Raw genomic sequence first — 22,602 nt, 5'->3', positions numbered from 1 at the left:
CAACAGGAGGGAATCATCAGTCTGCACAGAGGTGTTTGCAGAAGGAAGGGACTTTCAACCATGGAAAGCGTAGGTAAGAAACTCTGCCCTACATTGACCCAAAAATAAAGTAAAATGCACGCTGCCTTTTAATCTTTAAACCTTGTTTGTTTTTACTCAGGATCCAATGTGTAATGAAGAAGTCACACAACCTCCCTTGAGCAACAGTATTATGTAACCAGAGCAAACATCATTCACTAAGCATGATGTTTTTCATGCAAAAGATAAAAAACATAAAATAATGTAATATGAACAAAAAATAAAACACAAGATGTACAATAAAATATGCATTTATTTATAGTGATTAAAGAACCGTTCACTGAAAATGATCCTGTACACCAGTTGTGTGCTCACACACTGACAAATTTACACACTAAAGGTAATGACTTAATTAAGCATCAATACTAACATAAATACATTTCAAATATAAATACAGTATTATACACTTTTCCCTTTGATAAAATTTTAATTGAGATTGTCAAGGACTGGATGTGTGGCATCACCCCCATGGGAAACTTGACACAGCCATTATCAACAAGTCAGAAAAATTTAATTCAATTGCACAAAGGATCATTCATTTAAAAACAATTATCTAAAACATGCTGATTTGGTTAAAACTGATTTTGTTTCATTTGTAATACCTTGACAAAGGAACATGCTCACTGCTCACACAATAGAAAACAGGTATTAACATAAAATATGTTTTCATAGGCAATCCTTATACATCTTTAAAAGTGAACAAAATAAAGGCTTCAAGTGGTTAAAAGTAAAAAAAAGAAGAAAAAAGAAAAAGAAAAGTACAAAAGTGCATTGAATGCCTAATTGTTTTCGACAGCACTTGGTCATTACTGTATTTCTAATGAATGCAAGTCTTTGATTGCAAACTAGTAAAGCAACTTCTGTGAATCATTTAAATAAACATAATGTATGTCAAAAAGACACCATCTGACCAGTTCGGAATAATAAACTCAAACAGCTTTGTTAAAACTAATTGTATGAAAAGGGGGAGGCGGGCAACTAATAAAAAAATCTGTCATGAACAAGTCATCCACCTGACCAAAGGCAATGCACTTTACAATTGCAGGATTCAGTAAAATGATACTTCAACTTCCTGTCGTTCTGGTAATGTCACAGTGCAAAGTCACGTGTGCAGCTCATGGCTCCTACAATCTCATTTTACAAGGCACAAGCTTATGAGTCCACTGGGGGAGAAGGATGCAGGGAACTTGTTCAGCGTGTGTATCCGGTGCCAGTTTAAGGAAGCACAATAAGACAATTATGTGTTGTGAATCATTTAGATAAGCTCAAGTTTCAGTCTGGAGGGAACAAGCAATTTAACTAACTACTTCTTTGTTGTTTTTCTAGTTAGTCTAAACTGCAAAAAAAAAAAAAAAACATCTGATATTTTGAAAAGCACCAAAATTCACTGCATTAAAGCCGTCGTCCTTTAGTGTATGGAATCTTTATCTGGACTAAAAGTTCTGCTATTAGGACTTTTCCTTGCTGTTAGGTGTGAATTAATGTTAATGCATTCAAACAACGCTTTCCCAAATAACTATTCATACTGGCAATTCAGCTTTGCTCATTTTCTGGTAAGGGTAAAGCCTAAATAAATTCACCTGCCACTTTGTTAGATACCCATAAAACTAATGCAAGAGTAACACAATTAACACTTTTGTTTTAAACTGCAATTAAAGAGCAAATCAGTATGTTTCTGCATCTGTGCCTCTCTTAAAAACAGCTAAGACTGAATATGAAACTGAAACTGAATATAAAATATTACATTGCATTTAGCTGAACTAAGCATGCCTAATAAAAAAGCAACTGCATGCATTTTCAAGCACTTTAAATATAAGCTACAAATATTTTCTTAATTAATGGGACAAAAGAACTGCAACAGTGACTGACAGTTACTTACAGCAAACAGCTTTCATTCTCATACAGTCTTCAGAAAGAATTTATTTAATTATTAAATCATTAAAGTGGTACTCATGAGGATTTGGTGCTTTTCTTTGTCTTCTGTGACAGTAAACTGATATTCTTGGTTTTCTACTTCTACTTGTAACTCTTTCAAATAAGAAACTAGTCAAACCTTTTCAGAACATAACCCATTATAGTCCTGGTTGTCTGAATAAACAAATACCATATAAGATTTCCTTCATGTCAAATAAATCTTCATTTTGCTTAACTGAAATAAAATATGACTGATTATGTCAATTAAAAGTTTTGTACAGAAAATGTAAAGTCTTTCCCGTTGAGAGAAAAGGCTTTTAAACACAGTGAAAATCAAGGCTGGGTCGGTGCGTAGCTCAACTGGTGGAGCGGCCGCCCCATGTACAGAGGCCACATCTCCTCAGTGCAGCCGGCCAGGTTCTGTGCTGCAGGTCATTCCCCATTCTGTCCGACCCACCTTTCCTGTCCAGCTACTTTTAAAAAAATAAAGGCCACTATAGCCCAAAAATTGTTAAAAAATAAATAAATAAGACAAGGCTGGGAGGTAGCTCATACTATGTGACTGACAGAGCAAATATATTTGTACTTGCTTTATTACGGCTAAAAGCTCCACTGACAAAAGCACAATCCTCTATTTGTGGAATGAAGACAAACAAGTCCAACAAGTCAAGAAAAACAAAGTGGTAGAGTTGGTGCAACTGCAGTAGTTAATAATGTCAATAACAAAATATTTTTTTTATAAATTGAGCTGGAAAAGACTTGGACTGCTCACTTTTGTTTCTGACTAAATACAACCTATAAAAATGTACCCTCAGCCACAAGTAAAATACAGAAACATTTTAGAAAAATGTTTTGATAATAATTATAATAATAATAATTTAAAAAAATGTGTAAGGGCAAAACTCTACACCGCAGTCTAAGGAACAGTCTTGAGGTCATAGTTCAAATTAAAAGCAGTCCTTTAGCTCCAAATTTTCAGGAAATGCACTAGTAGTGAGAAACTTAGGCCTTGTACACACATAACGATTTTTGGGCTGTTTTTGTCCCGATTTTGCCTCTTCCCAACCTCGGACGGCAAATGCCCGATCATCCTGAGATTTCCCTGTCCAATCATCATTTGGTCTGCGGCGTGTTACGAGCCGATTTGTCCAGATAATCCGTCGTAGCCGACAACTGGGAACATTGAACATGTTCAATATTTCAGAGCCGATTTCTGAGGAACGCCAATAACTCGTGTATTCTGACTGCGTGAATGGTGACGTGATACAGAATGTAGCCAATCAGAGAGCGAGCTGGCTGGGGAACAAGGAAGTAAAGTCCATGTTCATGCCGTCTCCAGTCTGTTTTTTTTTTTCATTTCTGTATTTGTCTGTTAACAGTAGTCCCAAGACCACCATCATTCCCTCGTCCTGTATGTCCTCTTCCATGCTGTGTGTTGTGTTTTTCGGTTGTTACTATGTTTCTTCTTCTTCTACGTTTCGACATTGTTATGTGTGTGTTGTTCTGTGATTACATTTTCGGAGCACACCACACACAATACAATCAAAACTGATTGTTGTAATCTTCACAAGTGAGGTCTTGACCAGATAAAAAATCTCATAAGATTAAAAAAATCATTATGTGTGTAACATGCCTTTAGATCAAAGTGGACCATTTTTCTGCTTTTAACCCTTTAAAGCCCAACCCAATAAAAAAGTGGGGAGAATATATGAATTTTATTTATTTATTTTAATCTGAAGTCTTGTATATTTACTGTTCAGTGTTTCCCCCAGGTTTTTGGCACTGGGGTGGTAAGAATGGGGGTGTGAGGCGGTGATATTGCAGTGTGTGATATAGAGAGAAGAGGATGAAATTAACTAGACCTTCTTGTGAAGTTGGTAGGGGAAACACTGCTGTTTATTACCAGGTAATATGTCAAGATTATTGTAGTGCAAAAGGTATCCACTTGAGGGGAGGGCATAAAACAAGCATCAGATTGTATACAAGGTTTTGAGAGGTTTTTACCTTAAAGTGAAGCAAAAGGACTTCAAAAACTGTATGTATCAAATATGATTCACATTCAGGCATTAAAGGATTAAAGTAGTATGAGCCAAAATCATTACAATGAAAAATCAAACACTCAAAACAACCTCTATGTCTTAACACACCCACACAGTGTTGGTGTCATTTGCCTGCTGGAGCTTCAAGAATGTCTTTATTAGCTACAGGAGGGGGATCTGCATCTTGTTTCTGGTCAGCCCTAGATGGTTTATCCACCTCTCCTTGTTCTTTCTCCTGAGAAGCCAGCTGTTTTTGTCCCTCTGCAGTGTCCCAGGAACTCGACTGTTCAATTATGTAACTCTTAGGGGTGGGGGGATCATACCGGTATTTGTATCCAAAGGCACGAAGGTGATAGGTGTAGTATTCCAGTAAATACATGGTTGCAGCATCAACATAATGGAAAGACACCGAGAGATCCGAGCAACAGTTTGGACCCTAACAGAAAACAGAGCGTGTGATTATGCCACATTTGAAGATATTACGGCATCATATTTTTTGTGTTCATAAAACAAATTACAGTATGAATATGTGGTGCAAATGTAACCTGAAGCCCATCAAGCAAGCGCAGTGAGGTAATCCTAGGTAAATAGAAACTATCAATGCAGTCTGCTTATACAGTCGTTAGTTTTAAGCTTGTGTCAACTAACAATGGGAAAGAGGAGAAAAAATTTACAATAGAACTGTCATCCATGAGAAAAAAAAATTCTCTTAAATGTTAAACAGATACTTCCGTGTCTTTGAAGAGTGGCTGTATGAGGGAATAATTCATAGTTGCTGCATTAGCTACAAGCTATAAAATGGTGGAAGTAATTAAATTTAATACAAACAAAAGGAAATCATCAAGTGCAAGTGAATTTTAAAAAATGATCCGAAAAGATTGCTTTGTGGTTGTGGTGGTACTCCAGTTTGCTTTTCCAAATTACACCCCTGCAAACCACAATCTACTTTAGGTAATACACTAAGATTAACTACCTCATGCAACACTACTTCAAAGAAACTAAGCTATGGGTTCATACCGCTTTACAAGGATTGTCACTTTAGCAGGATTCTCAGGATTTAAGACAAATTCCACAAAGTCTGATGGACTTACCTCTGAAATAGGGTAGTAGCAGTAGCTCCAGTACCAGAAGCTTTTTGGGAACTTGGCAGTGAGGTGTTGCTCAGGGACAAAGGGGTGAAATGTCTCCCTGAGTGCAGTGTCTCTGGCGTCCCCTGCCAGCACCCCAACTTTCTCCATGCACTGACCCATTGCCAGATCCTCTACAGAGGTAGTGTGAGTGCACACTTTGTTTTGAAAACCATCTACAAATCTTCGTAGAGCCTCTCTGCTGAGTACATAGCCCGCACCACCACTCATGTATCCCTGCTTGGCGTAAGGTTTAAATCTTCTCCCAAAGTAAATTGGCTCATCAGGTGTGTGGTTTGCAAGCACCCAGCGCAGGTTGTCTACTATTACATAGGTGTCATCATCTGCCTTGAGGAACCAGTCTGCTTCATTAGCATGATGCTCGTAGGCATAATGGAAGGCACGGATCGTTTTCCAGTACAGCTGATCACGACCCTCCTTTGTGCCTAATCCAACCGTAGGGAAGTCAGGGTCATCCACAGAGCTCATGAAAACCACAATATTGCAGTGGCGGCTCCATGTGTACTTTATATGCCGGGCCTTCTTCTCCAGGTTGCTGGGTCCAGTCATCACCCAGCAAAGAATGCGTACCTTTTTGTACAGGGCATCAGCCATGTAGCTATCCTCACCTAAAAAGAAAGATAAAAACATAAACAACTCTGCTGAGGCTGTGTTTTTTTTTTTTTTTTTTACTTGAAATTTGCTCTTATTAGAAAGTATATTATTACTGCACAGTATTCACTCATAAGTTGTTAAAAAATCACCTTTAAAACAAGAATGTATATAATGGGTAATAGGGTTAATCAGCATGTAACAGAAAATCCTCACAAATCCAGCTGCAAATCAGGACGACTAAGACAATGATTAAAATAGTTAGGGAAAACAACAATTACTCTCAGTTTCTGTAGGTTTAGTTAACCCAAGGTTTTATCCAGTGTGCTTACGTAACCTTAAACAGCATGCTCATAAAATGTGGGTAACACAAGTAATTAAAGAACTTAACATTTGTGTGTTGTAGTTACTGTAAAGATGCAATTTACGTTTTACAACTAAACAGAAAGCACCCATTGTCAATAACACAGCAATTTGATTTGAAGTCCTGTTTTCTGCTTAACTGCACGTTGTCCTTGATCTCATTGATGCTCTGAAGTGTCATTACAGCTATCAGTTATTTAGAGTGCATGGTGGTGGTCTTGTGTATGTATTATGTTCTCAGTTAACATTTTCTGAGTAAATAATGCAAAACTAATGTACAGTTGTCTAATGATACTGGTCTCTACTTGTTTGTTCAACTCTGAAGAAAGGTTGTACTAAATTTGGTTAGTTTGCACTTGATTTGCATGGAGTTTGTAAATCGAGTTTTACCAAAACAAAACTGACTCAGAACACCCTTGGATTAAAACAACCAGTTTTCTCACTAACAAGACATTTAAGAAATCTTCTTAATAGAAAGCTAAATTAATTTCTTGATATATATCAATACACTGATTCTGGAAATCTTCGGTACCTCTGAACGAAGGAATACAAAGAAAATTCCCAGACAGATTTACTACACACTGCCAAGTTTTTTTTATTCATTTTAATAGGAAATAAACATGCAACTTATTATAGAAAACTGCCAGTTGAGTGACTGGAATGTGGATATCTTAACATTAAAATCAATACAGCTGGATGCTTTATACAATGTTTAAACATTTATTCTTCATGTCTTAATGAGTCAGCAAAGTAAAGACTTCTAAAAGCAGACATTAAGCTGCCCTGGATGCACAGTATGGGATGCTAAAGACTGTGATACCCTTGTTAAAATCAATTAAAAACTAAATAAAAATTATTTACAAGGAAGTATCTGGATATGTCCCTTGTTTAGCCTGCACTAGAACATCTCCTGATCTGTTAAATATCTGGTTGGTTTACAGCATAACTGGGGAACTACAGATTATTAAATGTAAAGAAGCCCAGAGTGGTAGACAATATCTGACTAATCGTGTAATTGGTGAACTATTTTGAGGGAACTTTGGTCTTACTCCTTGATATTAGTTAGAAAATAATCCATATTTATAAAGTCTTGTGTGTTAAAGTTAAAAGTCTCCATGTAATGCATTGTTACAATTTAAACTGCATTGCATTTGTTGTCGTCCTTGGGATTAGAGTACCATGAACAACAATGATTGGTTAAATTGACTGAGAAAGTTTAACATATGTATAAATGCACAGCTTTGAATGTTTTCAAGACTCAAGAAGAGAACAATCTACTGGATGTAAAGATAATTATTTAAAAGTAAATTTTAATTCTGAAAGTGTTAACACTGTATGACAAAGCAAATAATGGAAGGCTTTAGAGTGTATTTACTTAAGCTATATGGTGAAATACGGTTTAAATTGAGCTATGGTTAAGTTAAATAACTTAATTTCAAACTGCTTTTTTTAACGCCACACATCCAGATTGTGTTTTATACTCAATTTTCAGAACTTTAATTTCTTATTGCAATAAATAAAAGGTCAAAGTAACGAGGAAGACTTGCTTTGAGTCGAAATGGGTCCATATGGATATTTTAGAGCATATTTACTCCATATTACGTACCGATATGATGAGGGTGTTTCAGGTTGAAAAGAGCAGATCTCTCTTTCTTCCATATGTTCTTGTCTTCCTCAAAGTGTGAGTGTTCATGAAGTTTTCCCAAGCTGAAGGCCTGCTGCGCTGTCACAGTCCTCTCAAACCAAATCTGCCGCAGAAACACGTAAAGTGTGAAGGTTCCCACCACGAAACCCGCATAGAAGGAGAATCTGGATCCCAGGGCCTTCATGCTTGACCAGGTGTCTCATCGACAGCTGTTCAACTTGACATGAGCTGACCATCGGGGAGGGAAAGAGAACACGGATGTAAGGATATCGAGCTCTGAGAGTCTGATAGGCTGTTGTGATGGCGGCAGCGAAGAAATGACAAAGTGACAAGTGTTTCGTGACACTCCCCGTTTTAGGTGTGGTTTACTCACCAGTGGTAACACACACACCATACCGGCTGTATTATCGAACAACTACTTCATCACGACAGCCACTACAAACTCTGAAAAGCTAAAGAGTTAGCGTTTCCTCTGAACGACAGCAGCACAGCTAGCCAGCCATACTAAAACGATGCTAAGTTCCCATCTAGAGAGGCAAAACTACAAGCGAGCTGACCAAAACCAGACTGAATTAACTCCACCAATAAAAAAAAGAAAAACCGAATTCTGTTCAAAGTTATGTCTATCTAATAATTTCCTCCCACCCTGTGTTGGGACAGCTGTCGCAAGCTAACTGGCTAGTCCGTTATTTAATGATACTGCTAACGTTAACTTCAGTGTTAAGTTATTGACATCGCGGCTCCTTAGCTAATGGAAATTGTACAGAGCTAGCTGACCGACGGAGCTACCAGAAATGACAGTTTACTGTAGTAAAATAAGACTGTAGCAAAGATTAAAATCACAATGTAAAGCATGAACTAGTTCTGCCTGAACTAGTCTAACTTGTCTGCCTGACTGCTGTCTTCCGTCCTGAAAACCGTTACTTCCGGTCAAATTCGAAAAGGAAAACCCAGAGTTAGACCTCTCCTGCATAAATTAACACAACACTGAGGGATATAGTTCAGTATTTTCACATACTCCAAACAAAACCTAAAACGCATTTTTCCTTCCACACCTGTTATTTTCAGCGAGATACACAAAGTCATCCGTTCACTGAACAAAGTTTAAAAAGTACAAAAGAACAGGATAACTTTTTTTTTTCTTAATAAGAGATGGAGCATGGCTACAAATTGCTTTTGGGGGCACAACCTGGAAAAGGATGGCACATGTAGCTCTTTATGTCCTAGATATAAGGACATAATTAACTGGTCATTACAACTAAAGGGGTCTTATGTAAAAACCTAAGCAAAATGTGTAAACAAATATTTTTCTAATCAGTAACTGCTTACTTAGGATTATCCTATCGCTCTGCTGCACAAATACTTCTACATTTTTGGAAACGAGGGAAACTTGCTTTGAGCCAGCCTTTAGCCACATTTTTGGGCCATATCTTGTGGTTTTATTACTTTTACAGCCACTTCATAAAAAGTAAGCAGTTGGTCAGACAAATGAGCCGGTGAGCTGATGGTGCATGAATTTCCATTATGGTCAGGAAAACAGTAGTGTTAATGTAAAATGTAGGATTACATGCTGTATTCCACTGACCTTGGTAAGCTGTGGTTTACACAGGTAAATGTCAGTTAACACTAAATACTTGTTAGAAAATGATTGTCTCTTCTCGGGGTGGAACCTGGGGCAGGGCATCTCCAGGTGCCACCCCAAGCAAGAATTAATGGTATTACAAAAATACAAATAAAAAAAATCCCTACACACCTACCCACTTAAGTTTCTATGTAATGTCATCACAATATTAATTATATAGAGCATCTAATGACTTCTGGTGATTTCATGTTCAGCTTTTGCATTTTGACATTTAAAGAGATCACAGAGCTCAGTTATTGGCAGCGCAGGAATATCGGTTTCACCTGCTGAAAGAGAAGCTTAATGTTTGCTAGTCAGCCAGCCATGCTTTGTTAATGATAAGTCAATATGTCTGCTTATGTAAAAAAGCATAGCATGACATGTGGTTGAAAGGATTGTATTTATTTTAGGAGAAAAGAGGTTGACTTTTAACTTTTGTATATGGTCATTTTGTTTGAGCAGATTGTGTACAGACCACGACTGTTTTGGAATTCAGCCTGTAACAGAAAATTCCACATTATCTCCAGATTATCCCTTCCTATTTTTCTTTTTCTTTACGTTCTTGCAACAAAAACATGAACTAGCAGTCATAGCTGTTTGTTACAGCTATATACAGCAGTCATAGCTATCTGTCAGCTAAAGCTACTTATAAAACTGTTGGATAATCAGTTGAATTAGAAAAAGGAATATCTAGAGTTAATTCTAATTATCTCTAGTTTTATGACTACATGGTAAAACAAAGCAAACAGAAGATGCAGCCAGGCTACAGTGAGTGTAAGGATGGTGATAAAAGTTAGTGACCAAACTATACTAGCTTAAGCTATGATCTGCAAGTTAAAAAGTTAGAAGTTCCCAGGTTCAACAACTCTGAACAGAGAACTTCCAAGGTAGCACTCGTGGAGGTTACCAGACATGACATCATAGCTGTTACGGTAACCTTAGAGAAATTTCCTATACTGTAGCAAGACTAAACACATTGCAGGTCTTTAGCTGTCTCTATTGATGTACAGGAAATTAAGCTTAAGCTTGAAGATACCCATAAATACCAAATAATGGGTGCCAGAAATAATGAGACCAAGGAGTCATTTACCTCAACTTCCTGACCTGCTTACATTTGTAATTTATCTCATTTATGAACATTTTTTTATGATGGGTGTCATCCCCTTACACTACATCCTGTTACATGATGGCCTCTAACTTTTTGTTTGCTTGTCATAATGTGGAATAAGCAAGGAGGAGGGATACATTAGGAGGAAAATTGACTGTTTGCCATCTAAGCTGTAGATTTATGAAACAATCTTATCTAACAACTTCTGCATTGCCTTGGTTATTGATGCAGTGATGCTAACAATGTGCCCCAAAGCATCCTTTAAGTACTCTCGAGCAGCTAATTTTGATTTTCAAGAATAAAAAAGTCATTTTGCTTCAGGTCAGACCAGCTGCTCAGAGTGGATCAAAATTCTCTGCAAATTCATATGACAAAGTCAAGAAACACACCCTTATTACTTGGAGTTTTGCATCGTGTGAATAAAGAGAGTGCATATGGCATAGTTACACAGTAGAAAAGGCTATGCAGTCAGAAATTTTAAACAGGTTTATTCAGGTAGTTCAGTCCAGTCTTAAACTGCGCTGACATACAACTAATAAATTGAAAAACATTTCGATGCTATAATTATGTACATATTAAGCTGAAGCAGCCACAGTTATTCACACCATATAAATTAAGCCCTTTAAGTACACATCTGAAGGGTTTTGTGAGCATTCAATAATTTGGTATGCAGTACCTGATCCGTTATTGAAGCTTTCCTTGCTTTTCTTTGCTAAATCAGGGTAAATTACAAATTTTCTTGTTTAGAAAAAAAGAAAAATAGAAATGTACTCAAAATAATTACTGTGTTTTCATTTTTAGCTTTTATAATTTCTTTAGTGGTACATGACTACCTGACAGAAAACCAAATTATTCATAATACAGTGAATAAATTGAGTTTGCAAAAAGTGTATAGTGCATCAGCATGTGCACGTATAATTGTGTAGTTGTGTTTATTTGGGACATTTTCACTGAACAAAATATCAAGGTTTCAAAGACCAGCGAGAACTGGAATGTAAAGCCTCGAGTAATTGGACTCTGTGAACAATATGTGGAGCAATTTGTGCAGAAACTCATTCAGTTGCTGAGATACACAAAATTTCCCTTCTGAATCACTTACAGGTAAGGACTTGTCGATGGTAACGTCAAAAACAAAGACTGTGCTGTTTACAAGTTCAGAACTAAATGCAATGCTCAGTAAAACTGGAAAGTCTTTCTGAAAATGAGCTTACTTGGCTACTCTAGCCATTTATCAAAACTGTATCCCATCAAAAAGACAAAAATGCATGACTTCACTCAACTGCACAGGTACAGTTGACAGGTTGTAGTTTCTTCGTGCAACATATGAACAGTGCCAAATAAAGACACCAACTTTATTGCCTTTTCAAGACACTCTGACACTGAATGTGCAAACAGCTGAGCTGATATTATCCACCAGGTTTAACAGCAATAATTTAATCAAGTGGGCTCTTTTTCAAAACTGTGACAACACCTCAGAGTCCCTCTCCCTGCTGGTCTCCACAGGAGTTCACCGTCACTATAGGAACACTGAAAGTACTGTGTGGGTTCAAATGTCCACATCGTCTGAGTCTGATGTGCTGGATGACTGGGAATCTTCCTGGTTCTCTCCCCACACAAACCTATAATTGTTCTCCAACTCCTGCTGCCTCTTTTGCTCTTTGTAAATTTCTTCAGTGCCTCCAGTCTGTGGGGTAAAAACAGAAGAATATTTCATGAAAACCAACCACAATATTCCTGATTTATCGTCATCTGACATGCTTACAAAGTTAAGACTGTTTCTCAAGGAAAAATTCTGCAACAAACTAAAGTGATCCTGTTGATCTACTGAAGCAAGTCACAAAAAAATTCATCAACTTGTTAGGTTTTAATTTATTCACTAGGTCTTGTAGAAGAGTAGACATTATCAGCTGATGACTCTTTATACCTTCGTCAGACATCCTGAAGAACTCACTGTGGATCCCGGCAGAAGGATAACTTATTAGTGAAGTAACGTAAGTCTTTTAAAAACACATTAAAAGGTTTCCAGGTTCCACAGACTAAAAATGTTACTGATACATGGCAGTTAAACAGAGCTGTGGACGCCAGGAGTAAAAAAACCAAAAAAAAAGTTAAGATTAAATGACATGTATGGTCAGAGAGCTGAGGCAGATCAAACATGACTACATGACAGATGCATGTAAACAGTTGGTGCTAAGAAAAATCTAGATTAACAACAGAAATGGTTTGAGAGCAGATTATCTGCCAAAAAGACTGACTAAATGTGTTCACCCATGAAACAAAAACTGTCTGAATTTGTGAAACAACTATGAAAAAAAAACAAAAAACAAAAAAAAAAAACATGATAAACTGGATAATATTATAATCACTCATAAAACTACTGAGGCCCCTCAGGGGACACAGCAATTTTTTTTTTTTTTTGCGGTATCACACAATAACAGGCTGTGTGTGCTCTTGGATCATCCCTTTTTTGTGAGGTAACTCAAAAGTATTGTGTTGTAATGGAAAAGAAAACTGTTTGCAGGGTTACATAGCATAATGTTATTTTCCCCTAAACTTTTAGTTGAGGTTTCATCTAATTTAAAGAAAGAAAGAAAAAAAAATTACTAGGTGCGTGACTAAACAGTAACATCCACTAGAGGGCAGTGGAGAGTTTAGAATTCACCTCTGAATTTCAACATCATTTACAGACAATAGCAAAGATGGCGATGGTGGAGATCATGATAATTTACACTCTTGGAAAAATTTCTGTTAAAAAAAAAAACAAAAAAACAAAAACGGAGAACGTCCTAGCAGAAAATTACCAGGAGATTTTGCTGTTAACTTTACGGACACTTCTGTTAATCTGAAAACTGACAATTCTGTGCTTTCATTCACGGAATGATATGACACTGAATGAAAAACATAATATCTGAACCAAATAGAAATATTTGTTGAACTGGTAACTAGTGAATTAAGTTTATCCAAGATCAGTTTTTATGTTCTTACCCAGCATAATTTCTACTCCCAGTGAAACACAGATTCATAGAGGTTGTGGTAGTGATGGGTGTCACTTGCGCTGTCCACTGTACCCATGGTGCCAACGTTAACATTCAAACAGCAACATCCCAACAACATTGTCCAAACATCAGCAGTAAAGCACATAACTCAAATTCAGAATGAAACGATCACAAAAAAAAACATTTTCATGCTGAATATGGCTTTCCCTTAACTGTTGAACTTTGAGAGAAGACCAATCTCTGATGACACAGGACTTTAGCAATGTTTAAGTTGGACAAGATGCAATGCGCAAAAAAAAAAAACAAACAAAAAAAAAAACAAGTAAAACTATTTAAAAAATTTTAATGGGAATTTTTATTTATTATTTTTTACTTGCCATGTCCAGCATCGTAGCAAGCAGAATGATGGTCTCGCTGCTGTGTTGTTAAGAAATTTGCTTTGCCAAGGGGAGCTTTTTGGGTATAAGGCTCCATTATCAAAAGGAAGCATAAAAAAGAGGCGGTGCAGTAGATGGCAGTGGTATGTGTGGCTATCAAATACATTTTTGCTTTTTTTTCGTTCCTTTAGCTGCACAACATTGCAGCAACCACGTGGTGATACTGTTCTGCTTGCTACGTTGGGCTACATGTTCATAAGTCCTCTGAAAACTGACCAAAATATTCATAAAAAAGGATGCAGCAGTTGGACATAAGGTTCTGTCTGTATGCGTTTCAGCGTAGAGCTTAAATGTTTTATTGTAGTGAGAGTGCAGAAGTCCAGCTGTCTGTTCAGATTTACACAGGATGAATTTAGCAAAAAAAAAAAAAAAACTGCAGCACAAAACAGATGTCAAACACACTGTGCATCTGTGTGTTCAATTCAGACCTGACACAATGCAAATAAACCATAAACAATGAGAAATTAAATTACCAAAAGGTTTATGAGCAGTTCCCTGAAGGACTTTGTATCTTCCTCAGTCAGCCACTGATCACCTGCTTCCTCTGCATTCTTTCGGGTCAAGATCTTCACCTCAATCTTACCTTTAATGAAAGAAGACACGGGAGAAAGGGAGGACTTATTGGTTAAACACAGGAACACCCAGTAACTCAAGAGTAAGAAACTGTATCACGTGTTCATTAGAATGAAGTGTTTTGAGGCACAAGAGAGGATGAAAAGGAAAGCGCAAACACACACACAAATGACGCACCCTTCACTTCCACTTGTTTTAAAGGAGAGCTTAAGCTTACAGCCATCATGTGCTTTGCTTTTGCTGAGGTATTTTAAGCCCTCTTAAGGGCTGAACCATTTTATAAGATGTTCTGGGAGGTCTATCATTTTTTAGAAGATGGGAAGAGAATTGAGTGCTGCAAGTTCAAGATAAGAGATGGAAAAGAGAAAAGGCCGTTAGTGTTGAAGACACTCTCCTTTCATACCTTCGGCCTTCAGTCCTGCCTTCTCTAGCTGTTCTTTAACCACGTCCTTTATGTGCTGCCACTGGGGGTCTCCTTCGCCCATCTCCTGAATTTTGACCTCCCCTTCAGGGCTGCTGCCCGTCTTATACTTAGTAATTTTGATCTTAACATGGTCGTCAGCTGCTTGGTCTGGGGTGACGAGACAAAAGAGGGACAAACAAGACAATTTACCTCAAAACCCACCACCAGTGTCACAGGATGGAGACGATAAGTGCCATCCGAAAAAAACACTTTATTAACACTTCGACCGTGCACTGTGATGGATTCAATCAGTGTGATTGATTTCGGTCATTTCAATTTTAATTTGGAGTAATAAATTAAAGTCACCCTCAATTACATCAGCGGCAGCATAGAAAAGACCACCAACTGAGCCACAGATTCATCCTAATAAAATTACAAATCATTTTTTCATTGTTTAAACCCTACGTGTCTCTTCTGAGATGAAAGCTGTCACAACAAACACTTGCTGCGCACATGAATAATGAGTGAAGATGACAGCATGAACGGCCATGCAGGTGACATGTTGGCAGCTTCTTTGTTACCTGGCTGCTTAGGAGCCAGGCTGGGGCTGCCTCTGGTTGGGTCGCTGGTTCTTTGGACTGTTTGCTGCTCTGGATCTTGAACATCTTTCTCTTCTAGATGATCAAGTAGCTTATCCAGTGTTGTCTCCAGTGTTTGTGTTGCCTGAGTTCGATCAAACTCTCCTTTCAGACCCTCAGTCTCCAATTCCTGCTGGGCCTACATCACAGACAGAAGCCAGTCACATTAAATACAATTCATTTACAATGGGTTAGATATGTAGATATGTCATCTCGCATCTCAAACCTCATTTATGATATTGTCAAACTCCTTCTGCATTTCTTCCTTTATCTCCTCAATCTTCTCAGAGGGCACAGAGAGGTCAGCTATCTCATCCTCAAACTCCTCTAACAGTCGTTCATCCTCATCTTTCTCCTCCTCTCTGTGCTTCTCTGGTAACATTTGCCTTATTGGATCCTCTTCTCTGCTTGTTGCTTGGTTTTGTGCTTTCTAAAAATCAAATAATGAAAGAAAGAAAAATCTAATTGAATGCATTGTAAGAAACATAATCCCAAAGATGAGGCAAAAAGTATCACAGTAAGACAAGCTGTCATTAACAAGCTAAACAAATGTATAATTATCTTTTGAAAAGTTGCAAAAAAAAAAAAAAAGAAAGAAAGAAATATAAATCAGATATGTCTGCAATGATCGCTTTGAAGTAATTAAACTAGACTGTGCAGAATTATCAGAAGTTGTCAATATAGGGTTTGTTGTTAGTTGCTGTAATTTGAAAGAGGAAGTGTTTGTCTTAACTGGGGACAAAAAAAAATAAAGAAGAGAAAAATAAACATAATGACAACAACTTTGGAAGATGTCTACAACAAGAAGATGGAGAAAGTTCTTTTTGTGGAACTGCATTAATCTCTGGGAATATCTGGGATTTTCTGGGATATCTGGGAAGATGCTAGTTTGTTTGCTGGCTCAAAACAAAAACAGCAGCTAAGTAATTATGTCATTTTCATCAAGTTGTTCCCTCAAACCTTTTCTGTATCCAGTCTTCTACAACACAAAATCAACGCAAGCAATCATTTATTTTGAGCATTAGTGGATTTTTTTTGTTGTTTTACTGTTTCTGTTTACATCTTTTAAATATGCATGACAAACTTTATGGAAACCTCGGCTATTGACAAGCACTGACCTTCCTGTTACTCTCCTTTAGGTGTTGAACAAATTTCATCAGATCTGCTGGGTCGGTGATGATTTTAAAGTTGAATTTTTCTACTAGAGGAGAACAACATTGAGAAAACGCATCCTGCATTACCAAGAAGAATCAATCTGGACTTATAGTTTTATGACAGTTAATGGCACTGTTTTCATTGTGTACCTTCATCACCATCATCTACTACTTCATTATCGGCTGGTGAGCTATAGTCACTATCTGCTGCCTGCAAGGAAAAGAGTCAAGTTAGAACTGGAAAAACTACACTATCTAGTGGTCAAAAGGGTTTTAACTGCAAGGAACCCTCACAAATCTGCAGTCACCAATCTGCAACACTTACAAAATAAGACTGGAAACTCAGTTTTATAGAATATGTGACAATATTTTATTAATAACTAAACAATTTAGTTATAGCAACATATAATCACATCTGGAATGTATTAATGTAGGTTATTTCTGGAAATGTAATTCCAAATTTCTTAACACTGTGCACCTACATAAACGTGGTCTTCTAAAAATAAATAAATAAGTGAATAGCTCACTTCTCAAATTCAGTGATTCATGCACTGTCAAAGTCAGAACTCATCTGTATGTTTCATTTTAAAACAGATTTAAATACCTCGTTTTCCTGTTGGGAGGATGTTGTTTTTGAATTTTCTGGCTTTGTTACTCCCTCCCAGAAATCAGAATCTTCCGTCTCTTCCGACTCTCTATCCTCATCAGTATTACCTGATTGAAAGCAGAAACAGGAAAAGGTTTACATCTGGCCTTAATGACATAAAAACCACATATATGGATGACAAGTGATTGCCATTTATTTGAGAATCATTGATAGTATGTTTTTATGTTGGAGTAAGATGTGACTGCATGCATGTGCTCTCCCCTATATAAGGCCAGAGTCCTTTGTTCTGAGTCTAATGCATTTTGAAGCATGTGAAAATGTTCAAATCCTTCAGCTGAAGAATAAACCTTTATATAAAGAAAGTTTGTCTCGTGTGTCTTGCATTTGACTCGTCTCCACTAAAGGAGCATCCACACAAAGTGAATTTTAACAAACAATTATTCGGCGTAAAAAACGTACCATTTTTATCCAACGGGTCTGGGTCACTGCTGGGTGAAGGTGAGGTTTCCTCTGCTGCCATGTCCACTGGTTCATCTGTGCCTTCATTACCAGCCAACATCTCATCAAGGCTTTTCAGCTCTTCGGAGATCTGCTCTACTTTGCGTTTTGTGTCCGCTGGAAATAGACAGAGGAAGATTGGAAAGGGAAAGGATAGACAAGAGAAAGCTGTCACACAAAAAAAGTATTTTGGGTGCTCCTTTCCTACTATAAAGTGCTTCTTTAACAGGAAATAAGACCAAAGTGAGGAGGCACTCTCCAAATGCTGCAACACTATGACCTTCATCTTATTGCTCGCTTACAGACTTGAGCCTTGACGTAATCCATGTACTGCTGGGCACTTAGTGCTGGCTGGCACACAATACCCTGCGGCTTGGCAGTGGATGGTGGTCGCAGGAATGGATGTTGGCAGGTGCGACTTGTGTGAATCGTCAGCACATAGCGACACGACTGGGGCTCATCCACACGTGCAATGTAGTCGACCGAGCCCTCCTCGCACATAAACTGAAAATAATTAAGTAAATATTTTTAACTGTATAAAATCGAGTTATACAGGTATTTGCAACATACAAATTTCCACAAATGTAATAGTCATTGGATCTTTTTGGTTTGTTTTCTAAATAGAGTTTGGACCCTGCAAAGTCCTTAGGTCCTTACCCCTTTTCTGCATGTAAGAAAACTCTTAAGAGTTTATTCTTAATTCTTGAATTTCTCTGGGCTTTTTCCTTCAGATCACATGTTTTAAGATACTTTCAGGCTGATGTATTTGTGTTTAAAATGCACCATCTGATAGTCTGTGATCTTCAATGTGGGAAACCACTTCAAAAGCTTCAGCTTGCTTTGAAGCCCATCTGTTTTCAGTTTTATCAAACAGATTCATGCCGATATTTAGCCGATATTAACCTGTTATTCCCTCTGTCCATGTTTCCTGCACAACTAACTGAAAAACTACTACACAACTGAATATTTCTACCTCACATCACAGATAAGATTACTCTGAAAGACTCTTCCAAAACAACCTTGTAAGAGCATTAATACATTTTCAGATCTTCACTGAATTGCTAAAATGGAACTTAGAACTGTTGCATGTTACAGTGTCTGAAGAATCAGGGAATATTCCGGTTATGGAATTATCAACTCCTGATTACCTGACAGTTTCTTCTCTGCTATACAAGTCCTAAAAAAGTTAAAAAGGTGAGGGGCTTCCAGCCTCCAAAATTTATTCAGCTGCTTCCACAGTTTTAAACAGAAATATAAAAAGTAAAGAAAAAAATGAGTTCAAAACATGAAACTAGCAGGTACTCGGGCCATGTGGGATACAAACATCTCACCCGAACTTCGGTCTCTCTTGGATTTCCGTTTAGGTCACACTTGGAGCCATTTACATATGTCTGGCTGTGGTATCGTTTCAGTTTGTGCCGTTTGGAGGCCTGCAGGACGAACAGAAAAGATGTCATCATTTGTTATATTCTTGGACAACCATACAATCACTGTGTGGTATCTGTCAGCCAATTAATCACAAAACACACAGAAAATATAAAGGAAAACAATCAAAAGCAGAACTGGCTGTAGCTTCCACAATCATCATACAAGCAGTTCTCGCAGCAAGGCTCTGGTTAGATGGCATTACTATTTTGTTATTTGCATCTCATAAAGAGTAAACTTCATGTATACAAACACGCAAAAAAAACATGAAAATTTTCTGTCATTGACATTTTATACACAGCTGCTTTATGTTTGGTGTGACAGACTAAATAAAGATGGCTCAGCAGATTATGTGGGTTGTTATGTCCGTACAACTTTCTAAGAATACATGGCTGACATTTTGGAAATCAGAGAGAAACTCTGAATATAATGCATTCTCAGTTTGACAATGCATTCAGCCATATACTACTCACTGCCACATGAAAATCAAAGGGCGTAGCCCATATGACACAACCACACTATTGGCCATTTTCAGCATTCACAAGAAAACAGGAAAAGAAAAAGCAGAAAGGAAGAAAAAAAACGCAACCACAACATAGAGCCATCTTTACCTTTGCTGTTTCATTGCTCCAGTCAAACTCAGACTCATAATAACCCAGGAACAGAATATCCCCTTTTATTTCTGTGTCTGAGGAGAAAAGAAAATCTGTCAAAAAATGACTCCTGGAAAAGACAGCGCAGATTAAAAAGAAAGAAAATCTCACCTTCAAGGTGATACTGTCTGATATGTTGACCAGGACAGAACTCATATGTCCACCAGTCCTTGGTCTGCAGGCAACCAAGACAGCAAACAGCAACATATCATTAGGATTACTTGCTCAATGTCGTCAACAATACAATAAGGCATTCTGTTAGACTCTATTTGATTGAATGACAATAAAAAAATAAAAGTTCTTTACAGTTTCATGGAAATGGAGACATCATCTTTAGCACCAAAAGCACTGAAGAAACTGGCAGCTACGTATACGAACAACTTTATTGATCCTGAAGGAAACTGTTGAACCATTTTGCATGTTCACTAATTACTTAACTTCGTTAAGTTAAGATAAACATTTGACCTAAATTTCAACTGTTTACTAGCACTTACATTAAAAATACTCCACTTACACCATTTCTTTCCTATCTCCCTTGACAAAGCAGAAACACGGGCACACTAAAGACTACAATGTGGAAGTGTGTTGCATTTTTTAAACAACCGTACATTGCCTTTTGAGGAAGCTAACATCAAGAATGTCAGTGGCCACTGGACTAAAGAATGTGTTTATGTTTTGCCAGTAAACCTTCCCACCTCCATCACATTCCTTTGCGAGTTCAACAGGCTGAAGAGCATACTGAAACAGTATTAAGAGAAAATAATGCAGAGATTTCCAGACGTCTTACACAACACTGCTAGGTTACAGTCCCACCAAAGACATTTGATTAAATGTTTAGGGAGCAAAGGACAAAAAAAAGTAGCAAAAGAGTCCCGAGACAATGGACAAAATCACTGTATATCAATCTAAGTCACAGCTGAGCTAATAAAAATCTCAGGAGCAAAATCACATCTGCCTCTTCACCAAGCAACGACTCTGCTGTCCATTTAAGCCTAAACTGAAACGTCTTCTGTATAATTGGACTCAATATAATTACACTTGTACTCATTCAAAATGAAAAGGTAAATACTTCCACAGTTTTATCAGTGCTGTTTAATAAAATATGGGAAGCCTTAAAATGTATTATTTTCTGTGTTAAACTTTTGACTGGTACTGAAAGGCTTACATATTAGTTTACTGCTGATCTTATTTTCTTTCTCATACTGCTTTCATTCTAAATCTATGCCCAGTCTGTGAAGGATTATTCTGACATCCTAACCCTACTTAAAAGTTAGCTAATGAACATAAATGTGTGACTGCATATTAAGTCTCAAATAACACTGTGATGGGCAATAAGGATTCGGGGAATCTCTTCACTTCCCTAACATGCTTTTGAATTGCATTTGTTATAATTACATTACAACATCTGATAAGCGGTTTGCTTGAATCAGCTAAAAATATAATATATTACAGTGACAGCTGTTGTCAGTGTAATGTAGTTTGTGACAAAAAACCTCTTAATCACTTTATTATATAAACAGCTTAAGCAAATGGATTACACAGATAAGCAGAAACAAAGAAGAGAACCAACCTTCACTAGACATGGGGCTTTGTGCATTGGCCTGAGCAGGTCTGGGATGTCTGGCCCAGTGTACCCTTGTGTGTCAGAATCAGAAGCTGGATCCTGATGAAACCGGACAGCCTGGGCTGGCAGGCGACACTCGTAGAGCTGCTTGTACTTATTGGAAACCATCATAACCTCCTCTGTCTTGGTCTAAAAAAGAAATAAATACAATCATGTAAGCTGCACTAGCTTTTAATGCTGTCAGTGATACATCTACCGGACTGTATTTGAGTATGACTGAGTAAAAACCTGGATTGTTGCTATACTAACGTGTGAAGTGAGGAAGATGTTGTTATGACAGCTGTCACAACATGCTGCGTTCGTCTCTTGGGAACAAACACCAGCATTAGGTCGTCATGCAGCTTAATTAATTATCTTAAAATTCGTTTTGTGGCTCACTTACAGACTCGCTTATTCATTTTTGTAAACTGGCACAAGACAGAAAAACATTTAAGGCTAAATGCAGCCTACATTCTAGCTAACAAGCTACACGATAGCGTCCATCCACAGTCTCACTCACCTGCCCCAAGATGACGGGGTCGGGAAGAATTTCAATCCCATATTTCATCTCATTTAGCTCCTCCAAATTCAAAAAGGCTGGAACGCAGAGGGGGCATATTAACACAAAAACATACAACCTCTTCAGCCATCGTACCAAGGAGGCAGCCATGGTTGACCCTCTCCTCATTCCCCCATTTGCCTGACGGCAACAAAACACAGAACGACTGACATGGTGCAAGCCGATTGGTCAGAGCGAGAAAAGCTGTATTATTATTGGCTAGTGTTTGTGTCCATCAGATGATTTTTTTATTTTTGGGTGCGTTTGTTTAATACACCGGGACAAACTAAATAAAAAGCTCAAATGAAAAATCTGCTCTCAACGTCTGTTTTACTACAAAATAAACTCACATTTCAACAGGGAAACCATGCAGAAATATTAGCAATTGGCCTGATGGACAATGCGTGTCACCAGCCACTTTCATTAGATTATTGTGCTGATTATAGCCTTATCTGTAAACATTTCTTGTCTTTATTAAAGTACATTTTATTTAAATCTTTTTCCTTTTTTTCTTGATTTCAAACCTTAAACTGTATTGAGGTTTTAAGA

General features: G+C 37.5%; 2 protein-coding genes across 4 annotated transcripts; both read right to left on the bottom strand.

Annotated features, from left to right (window-relative positions):
* Positions 1–3,412: 3,412 nt before the first annotated feature.
* c1galt1b (core 1 synthase, glycoprotein-N-acetylgalactosamine 3-beta-galactosyltransferase, 1b) lies at positions 3,413–8,673 on the bottom strand. The gene is made up of 3 exons (XM_041980334.1): positions 7,740–8,673; positions 5,123–5,787; positions 3,413–4,467 (listed from the first exon to the last, which is right to left on the bottom strand). Exons 1-3 carry the CDS (start codon positions 7,960–7,962, stop codon positions 4,156–4,158), a joined length of 1,200 nt encoding a protein of 399 aa, XP_041836268.1. The 5' UTR covers positions 7,963–8,673; the 3' UTR covers positions 3,413–4,155.
* Positions 8,674–10,978: 2,305 nt separating this feature from the next.
* Positions 10,979–22,211, bottom strand: os9 (OS9 endoplasmic reticulum lectin). Of its 3 annotated transcripts, none has more exons than XM_041980589.1 (15): positions 22,015–22,211; positions 21,462–21,644; positions 20,003–20,066; positions 19,850–19,926; positions 19,145–19,243; positions 18,116–18,317; positions 17,775–17,930; positions 17,313–17,422; positions 16,859–16,919; positions 16,673–16,755; positions 15,781–15,984; positions 15,498–15,693; positions 14,917–15,084; positions 14,414–14,523; positions 10,979–12,191 (listed from the first exon to the last, which is right to left on the bottom strand). In XM_041980589.1, exons 1-15 carry the CDS (start codon positions 22,180–22,182, stop codon positions 12,054–12,056), a joined length of 2,019 nt encoding a protein of 672 aa, XP_041836523.1. In that variant the 5' UTR covers positions 22,183–22,211; the 3' UTR covers positions 10,979–12,053. The 3 variants fall into 3 exon arrangements, with proteins under 3 accessions (XP_041836523.1, XP_041836524.1, XP_041836525.1); XM_041980590.1 differs by having other exon boundaries at positions 16,673–16,752; XM_041980591.1 differs by lacking the exon at positions 14,917–15,084.
* Between the last annotated feature and the right edge of the window lie 391 nt (positions 22,212–22,602).

Source organism: Melanotaenia boesemani, chromosome 3 (assembly GCF_017639745.1).
Source record: "Melanotaenia boesemani isolate fMelBoe1 chromosome 3, fMelBoe1.pri, whole genome shotgun sequence".
NCBI classification, from domain to species: domain Eukaryota; kingdom Metazoa; phylum Chordata; class Actinopteri; order Atheriniformes; family Melanotaeniidae; genus Melanotaenia; species Melanotaenia boesemani.
This window is presented reverse-complemented; position numbering and strand designations above follow the sequence as displayed.

Coding starts and splice junctions, on each gene's coding strand:
- os9 (XM_041980589.1), bottom strand. CDS start 22,182: ATGAGGAGAGGGTCAACCATGGCTGCCTCCTTGGTACGATGGCTGAAG. Junction 15,985..16,672: donor TAAAGGAGAGTAACAGGAAG/GTCAGTGCTTGT, acceptor TTTGATTTTTAG/AAAGCACAAAACCAAGCAAC. Junction 15,085..15,497: donor CCTGGCTCCTAAGCAGCCAG/GTAACAAAGAAG, acceptor TCGTCACCCCAG/ACCAAGCAGCTGACGACCAT.
- c1galt1b (XM_041980334.1), bottom strand. CDS start 7,962: ATGAAGGCCCTGGGATCCAGATTCTCCTTCTATGCGGGTTTCGTGGTG. Junction 5,788..7,739: donor GAAACACCCTCATCATATCG/GTACGTAATATG, acceptor CTTTCTTTTTAG/GTGAGGATAGCTACATGGCT. Junction 4,468..5,122: donor GCTACTACCCTATTTCAGAG/GTAAGTCCATCA, acceptor GTTTTCTGTTAG/GGTCCAAACTGTTGCTCGGA.